This window comes from Musca autumnalis, unplaced genomic scaffold (assembly GCF_047663935.1).
Source record: "Musca autumnalis isolate F117 unplaced genomic scaffold, ASM4766393v1 scaffold_3, whole genome shotgun sequence".
Classification (NCBI taxonomy): Eukaryota; Metazoa; Arthropoda; class Insecta; order Diptera; family Muscidae; genus Musca; species Musca autumnalis.
In genome coordinates, this window is record NW_027411866.1 from 228,787,440 (window position 1) to 228,795,584 (window position 8,145).

General features: G+C 38.0%; 1 protein-coding gene across 1 annotated transcript; it reads right to left on the bottom strand.

The window, feature by feature from the left end:
- Window positions 1–4,598: 4,598 nt before the first annotated feature.
- Window positions 4,599–5,757, bottom strand: LOC141399076 (trypsin I-P1-like). Its single transcript, XM_073977139.1, has 3 exons — window positions 5,569–5,757; window positions 5,081–5,372; window positions 4,599–5,020 (listed from the first exon to the last, which is right to left on the bottom strand). Exons 1-3 carry the CDS (start codon window positions 5,646–5,648, stop codon window positions 4,634–4,636), a joined length of 759 nt encoding a protein of 252 aa, XP_073833240.1. The 5' UTR covers window positions 5,649–5,757; the 3' UTR covers window positions 4,599–4,633.
- Between the last annotated feature and the right edge of the window lie 2,388 nt (window positions 5,758–8,145).

Below are 8,145 nucleotides of genomic sequence, written 5' to 3' on the forward strand. Positions count from 1 at the left end.
TTTATACCCAAATGTTTCGATATTTTTGTCGGAAAGTGTATACGTCCTAAATTTTTGGGACAGAGATATTGGTTATGAAGCCCGTATTCGATCTGTGTATAGATAAAAGTCTAAACTCAAACAGGCTTGTTGTCGAGAAAACAAAAGTTATGAATTTTCATAAGTTGGTGCCGACAGAAGTGGTGTTTCGTCAGTCACACTTATTCTTGAGCTCGAGTCGTCATAAAATTGGGGAAGGGTTCTTTGTTTTAATACAAAGAACTAAGAGAACTGATGAGGTCCAAGTGGCGTTGGACGAAACTGGTCTTCTCTGCCATCCCCAAAAGTAATCAATTTTAACTACATCCCACTTTAAACTTGTTGTTTTTAAATTTGACTTACATACAAATAGTAAGAAGTGCATAATCTTTGGTCATAGTCCTTGGAAAGTCTTAAATGTCATCGAGTTCATAAACATATCTATATATATAAAAGAGCTTAGTGATAAGTGAGTGAGTGAGTGAGTGAGTGACACGTAAATCATCGCCCAGACGAAACTGCTGAAGCTAGAAAGCTGAAATTTTGACTGTGGGTTGCTGTCGGTGTGTAGGGGTGAGATAAGGCTGGGTTTTTGGAAATTCGACCTAGAAGGGTAGGAAAAGTACTAAAAGGTACTAAATATGGTACCCTTTGTATTAGGTAAACAGGAAGAGCTAGAATTCTGAAATTTGGAATGAAGGTAACTGATGGAGAGTTAGAAAGATGTACCAAAGGGTTTTTGGAAACTCGACCTCTAAGTGTACGAAAAGTACTAAATTTTGTACGAATTGTACATTTTGAAGGGATTTAGCTAGAAACTTGAAATTTGGTATGGAAATCAAGGTTGGAAAGCGGTGTTTATAAAAGGAAATGGTTTTGGAAATTAGTACTCATGTGTACGAAAAGTTCTAAATGGTACTAAATTTAGTACAATTTGGATTCGGGTGAACGGATAGAGCGGGAATTCTGAAATTTGGAATGTGGATCACTGATGGAGAGTTAGATAGATGTACCAAAGGGTTTTTGCAAATTCGACCTATAAGTGTACTAAAAGTTACTAAATTTAGTACCAGTTGTATACTTTCCACTGATATATCTAGAATCCTGGAATTTGGTATAGAAATCAAGGTTGGGAAGTTGTGTTAATAGAAGGAAATGGTTTTGAAAATTCGTACTCATGTGCACGAAAAGTTCTAAATGATACTAAATTTAGTACAATTTGGATTTGGGTGAACGGATAGAGCTGGAAATTTGGAACTATGATTATTGTTAAAGTGTAAGAATGAGATATGGGTGTAGTTTTGTAAATTCGTACTTATGTCCACGAAAAGTACTAAATGGTACTAAATTTGGTACAACTTGGAGTTGTGTAAAAACATAGAGCTGCAAACCTGAAATGTGGATTATTGAGGTAGCTTTGGAAATTCGTACTTATGTGTACGAAAAGTACTAAATGGTACTAAATTTGGTACAATTTAGATTTGGATAAATGGATAGAGGCGGAATCATAAAATTAGGAGTAGTGATTACTGTTGGAGTATAGGATTGTGGTAGTTTTGGAAATTCGTACTTAAGGGTACAAATAGTACTAAACTGTTCTAAATTTGGTTGTGGGTGAACGGATAGAGCTGCAAACCGGAAATTTGGAACTACGATTACTGTTGTAGGGTAGGATTGAGTCATGGAAATAGCTTTGGAAAATTGTACTTATGTGTACGAAAAGTATTAAATGGTAATAAATTTGGTACAATTTGCATTTGGGCGAACGGATAGAGGTGGGAACCTAGAATTTGTAATAATAATTACTGTTGGAGTACAGGTTTGAGATAGGTTTGGAACTTCGTACTTATGTGTACGAAAAGTATCGTGAAATTTGGAATTATGATTACTTTTGCGTGTAGGATTGAGGCAGATTTCGGAAATTCGTTCTGTACAAAAAGTATTTTGTACACATAAGTACGAATATTCGAATGGTACTAAATTTGGTACCATATGGATATGGGTACAATATGGTACTATTTGGAGTGGAGGTTTGAGATAGTTATTGAAATTCGAACTTTCGTACGAAAAGTATTAAATGGTATACGAATAACGGTGGAATTCTGAAATTTGGTATTATAGTCGCTGTTGATGTGTAGGGTTGAGATAAGTGAACGAGAATTACTAAACGCCACAAAATTAGGTTAAAATATTCAGATTAAATTGTAAATAAGTATCGCGATTGGGATATAATTTGGGATATCGCGATGTTATTTTTGAAGCGAAACCTATTATAAGTACTTAATTTGGTTGTTTTTTTGGTCTGTTGGTGTTCAGATAAGGAGTTTTTGAAATGCATACAAATTCTGAAATTAGGTATTGAGGTTGCTAAGGACTGAATTATTGAGTTGGTATTGGAAATACAAAAAATACAATATAGTACGAAATTTGGTGTTAGGTGATGCTGGAATTTTATAGTTAGTGTGCGCAGAGTACGAAAGTGCAATAAATTTTATATTGGGCTAAGGAGAAGATGTCAGTTTCACTGTTAGAGGTGTTAGTACAATAAGTGTACTAGAAGTATTAAATATTACTAAATATTGAAGCACTGGTATTGAGAATGTCTATAAAAATCCGCATTAAAAATGTGTGCAATGTTTCTGCATGTAATACCATGGAGTTTTAAAATTGTATCGAATAGTGTGCTAATGCTTTAATGTTAACGCTAAGGTGGTTTCTAAATTTTCCGCTGAAATCAAACAGTCAAACGTATCTTTTAAACAAAATTGAGTTTTTTATTCTGGACGTTTTAGAAAATACAACTATTGTTTTGCAATAAGGTTTTTTTACCCTGTGAACAAAAAAGTCTAAATTAAAATGTGTAAAAAATAACTGTTATATAGGTGCCATGTCAAACAAATCGTGCGCTTTAAGTAACATTTTTTGAATAAAGGTTTTCTACATGTTGATATCACAAATGCCGAAATTGCAGACACTTCGGTTAGAAAATGTGAATAAAATCTTTAAACTACCCCTACCGTTCTAATAAAATATGGACTGGAATTTAAAATGGGTATTTTTTTGGAAATTCAAACTAAAGATATATGAACAATACTTAGAAGAAATTAAATATCAATTAAAATAGGTATTAGTACATCAAAATTTTCAGTGTCCACCATTTTCATATAAAATATTGTTTATTTGTATGTTATTCCCTTCCCGCATACGAAGTAGCGGGCATATTGATAGTTATCGTTTAATTAAGGTAGAAATAAGGCGGAACAACCATTGGGATATCAGATGGAGTTTTTTCTACTTAACCTATTTTGTCAGGACTTAGCTAAAATTTTGCCGAGCCCGAATGTGGGTTTCGTAGTCTCAAACAGTACTGCGTGTAGAATTCGGAATATATGAATCGTAGTCGGTATCGCCCGACTTCTGATAAAAATGTTTTCGATTCTAAATGCCTGTTCCAGAACCTGCAAGAATCCACACATTTTTACTACTGAAAATAAATGACTTGCATGGACTCTATAACTTCTGGTAAAATAGTAAAGTTTTCATGTTTTTATGACATAAAAGAATATTATTTTCTTACAATAGCTGGCAATGTTTGATTGGAAATGTTCGGTACAGGTCTAATCTGTACTCGGGGATTCGAGTTATTCTTTTTTTATTCTTAATGGTTTACAAATAACACTAATATGTTTTTAGACAGATTTTCTTATCAGCATCAGTCCTCGCGGTAAAAATGTGATATATGGATATGTACTTTGAAGAATAAGAAATACTGTAAATCTTTGAAAAAGAATCGAAAATGCCAAATAAGAGCTACTGTGGTTAAAAATTCTGGGATACGCCAAAACGTAAACCTACATGTGTAATATTCATTTGAAAGATTTTTTAGATATTGCATCAATTCTGTTGGAGAATTTGTTTAAAAACAAAATACCAGACGGAACTTTTGTATGGGGACTATACTGAACATATTATGATATGCTTCATTTTACTCTGTTCCAAATTTCAAACTTATATCTATAATATCGAAATCTCTCTCCATTGAAATTATATACTTTGTGTCAATATTTCATATAAAATCAACTAAAACCGCTTTAAAATAGTTTTATGTAACGCTACACAACATTTTTTAATTTCATGATTTTTGGTCAAGGTGGGCCCACCCCCGAAATGAAATCCTGCGTACGTCCCTGGGTCTGGAATATACTTACCCAAAAATACCTAAAAATGTATGCCAGGGACTTCCAAAACTTCTTACGCCGCATACGAAAATGCTGTTTATTTTTAAAATTTGTATTAGGTCCACTTCTACTGGTGTTTTTTTAGAGTCGTAGGCGAAGGGTATTTAAATCTCGGTCAGTTACGGCCCCGCAAACAGTGTAGAACAATTGGAATTTTCTTCGTTAACGGCGGGTCAATAATTCTGTGAACCCGATTCGTAGGTAGGCTGCAACTACATATTATGATAACATTGAACAGCCATGGATTAAGCCATCACGAAAGGAATCAAATAAACGCCCGCCGATCATCTAACAAGTTGTGGAGTTGTCATAAATTCTATCACTTCAAGCGTGTAGCCCATATTTAAAAATATGATTAAATTTATTTAAATTAATTATTATTTTAACAATTTTGCAAACAATATCGACAAACAAACACTTACAACTATACTAAACATATTCGACTCAAAATTTATGGCACTATTATAAAAATTATAATTAAACGATGAATTATTTGTTACAATCCAATTATAATAATACGAAACATTGGTGTAAACACCGGGATAACCCGGCTGGGCACAACTGTAACCCCACGATACGACACCGGTCAAATAACCATCACAAACCAGGGGGCCACCAGAATCACCTTGGCAAGCATCAACACCACCATTTAGCATATAACCAGCACATATCATTCCGGTGGAGATGTTGCCGTAATTTGTATCACAGGTGGCATAGCCAACAATGGGCACCATAGCCTCCATAAGGATACCCGAAACAACGTCCTTTTGAAAAAATTAAATTAAAAAAAATATTTTTCTAACATTTGTTTTAACTTTACTTACCGTATTAATACTCGTCTTTCCCCAACCGGAAATTGTACACATTGTTCCGTTTGGTTCAGCCACAGTGTTCAGTGGTATAGCTTGTACCGTGGGCCATGACCAAGGTATATAACCATTTATCAGAAACAAGGAGATGTCATTGTCCATGGTTGTCAAATTGAAACCCAAATGAACGGCAATTTGTTGGACATCATATTGCAGGGTGTAGGGTGCTCTTTGGTACAAATACGCCGAACCCATAACCAAAGTGAATTCGTCGGGACTTCGAAAAATCATTGGTGAAACATTTTGACTAAAAATAAACATAATTAAAATTGGAGATAAAAGCAAAAATTAAATAGAAATGTTTAAATTTCTGGGGAAATTTATTTATGGCGTATGATTTATATTTCTTGTTCAATACTTATACGCCTCCAAGTATTGTTCAATTAACATCAATCATACGCCTATTTATCCGTCTTTCGTGTACTTGCTTTCAAATTACTCACTTGAGTACACAATGGGCTGCTGATACTATAACACGTTGCGATATAACCGAACCACCACAAATATGTCCATAACCATACATTTGTGCTTCGTACACCTTTAGTCGTACGGAGACTTGCCATGGTGCCTGTTGTATAGAAATTGCCTGACCACCAATAATTCTGGGATCTTTCTCCTCGGTTTTGGCATAGGTGTTGGCTGTAAGGGGAAAAAATAATGACAAACATTATTTTAAGCTTCATTTACGTGCAAATATTTGTATTGTGCAACCTCTTCTACTTCGATGACTCATGACAATTAGTCCTTCAATTTTTTCTTATCATATTCCTATATCAAATCGAATTATGAACTCAACAGGTTACACATTTTCTATTGATAAGTTGAAGTGTTCTAAATGAAAACATGTAAAAACGGCGTTAAGTTCGGCAGGGCCGAACTTGTTATACCCTCTACCACGAACTGTATTGACGTGAGACATTTTTGGAGGAATGTTTTATACCCCTAACGAAGACTAAATACCAAATTTCAGCCGTTTGGGTTGGATATTGAGGGCACAACCTTCAAAATAACGAAAATCGGGAGGTAGCGTTCTATGGGGGCTATATGAGGGCGTGGACCTATACCGACAAATTTCGGATGGAAAGTTTTATACCCTCAACGAAGACCATATGCCACATTTCAGCCATTTCGGAGGGATACCGAAAATCGGAACCGTTCTAAGGCGGCTATATGAGGCACGGATCTATTACAGCAAATTGCCGGGACGGAGGAAAACCCTGGACCAATATATTTGTGCTCGGTTTGTCACATCCGCATCTTCACCCACATCCAGACTTCGGTGAGATGCAATAGATGTCAGGAGTGGGTGCATCTAAGGGGTTGCTCTGGACTTGTCCACGTGAGGGACTACGACATTGACTATATTGCTGCATGCTGTGTGAATACAGTCCCCAGTGAGTCCTCATCGGATTACGAAACTCCCTCGTCGTCTGATTATGAGACTCCCCCGCAGTCCCCTCGACACCAACCGCACATGCAGCCTTTAACACCAGCCGTTGTTGTCCCAATCCCGGAAAATTCATCATTTTTGCAATTTAATTGCAATGGACTCCGAGGTAAGATCGAGGAAATAGTAGATTTCATGAGTCGGAGGAATATCAAGGTCGCTGCGGTGCAAGAAACCAAGCTCAACAACAACTGTAGCTTACAACGTTGCGATTGTTACAACGAGCTAAGGAAGGATCGCACCAGAAGTGCAGGTGGGGGATTAGCTTTCCTATTGCACCAGTCTGTCCAATACAGACCTATCTCGCTTGAGCCTGTCTCTAATGACCCGTACATGGAATGCAGTCAGGTGTGGAACTGCCGAGATAGAGTTGCTGAACGTATACATCCCGCCGAGAAATAGCTGTATCTCGTGCCTAACATTAGCCCGCTTTTGGAAGGTCATAATCGTCTGGTCCTCTCTGGGGACTTTAATGTGCATCATGAGATGTGGCATTCGGCCCTCGGAAACGACCAGGTAGGTACAGCGCTGGCTGAGCAGATTGACAGCTCTACGTTTTGTACGGTCATTGAGGACGCCCCTCCCAGAATTAGAGGAGAGTGTCACAGCTAACCAGACATAACCATCGTGTCACCTGGTCTGACAAATGACGTTACCTGGCAACCCGTAATTTCCCTTGGATCAGACCATCTCCCCATAATTGTCTCCATTAGCAGACCACCCGATTTTATTACCTCTGAACGCCGCACATTCGTCAATCATAAGAAAGCTGATTGGCCGGGTTTCAGAGAGTTCACCAATCACCACTTCAGAGAACTGCCCAATCCTTCTGATGTTCGGGTAGCGAAAAGGACGTTCCGGGACATCATCACTGCTGCAGCCGCTCGCCATATCCCTGCTGGTCGAATACCCGAAGTAAGACCAAACTTCTCAGCAGAGGCTACGGATTAGCAAATGAGCGTGATGAGCTTCGTCGAGCCAACCCCAGAGTCAGGAAGCTGACACTGGAAGTTAACAGGCTGGTCGGCGAACATAAGCGGAACAAGTGGTTAAATCGTCTTAAGAGTTGCAACATTGGAGCCGGTGTAAGTGAATTGTGAGCCACGGTTAAGTCACTCTCGAACCCTGGAAAGAATGAAGATAGGACCTCAGTCACGTTTGGCGACGTTACGTTGACTGACCCGAAGAGGTGCGCAAGTTATTTCAATCGGCAGTTTGTCGAGAACCCTGAGAGTGACAGGGTGAAGAGAAGAGTATTACGTCGCCTCAGATATTTTCCTACCGAGGAGGAACCACCACAGTTTACAATGGATGATGTTGCCAATTCCATCAGGAACGCTAAATCATCCAAAGCGTTGGGCTCTGATGGAATCTCCATGGTAATGCTGAAGCAGCTGGATGAGCCGGGATTGGAGTATCTGACTAAAGTTCTCAACTTGTCGCTAGCCACACTCATTGTTCCCAAAGTCTGGAAAATGGGCAGAGTCGTCCCGCTACGGAAGCCAAGCAAGAATGCCAGCAAAAGTGAATCGTACATGCCGATTTCGCTTTTGTCCCCCGTAGTAAAGTCCCT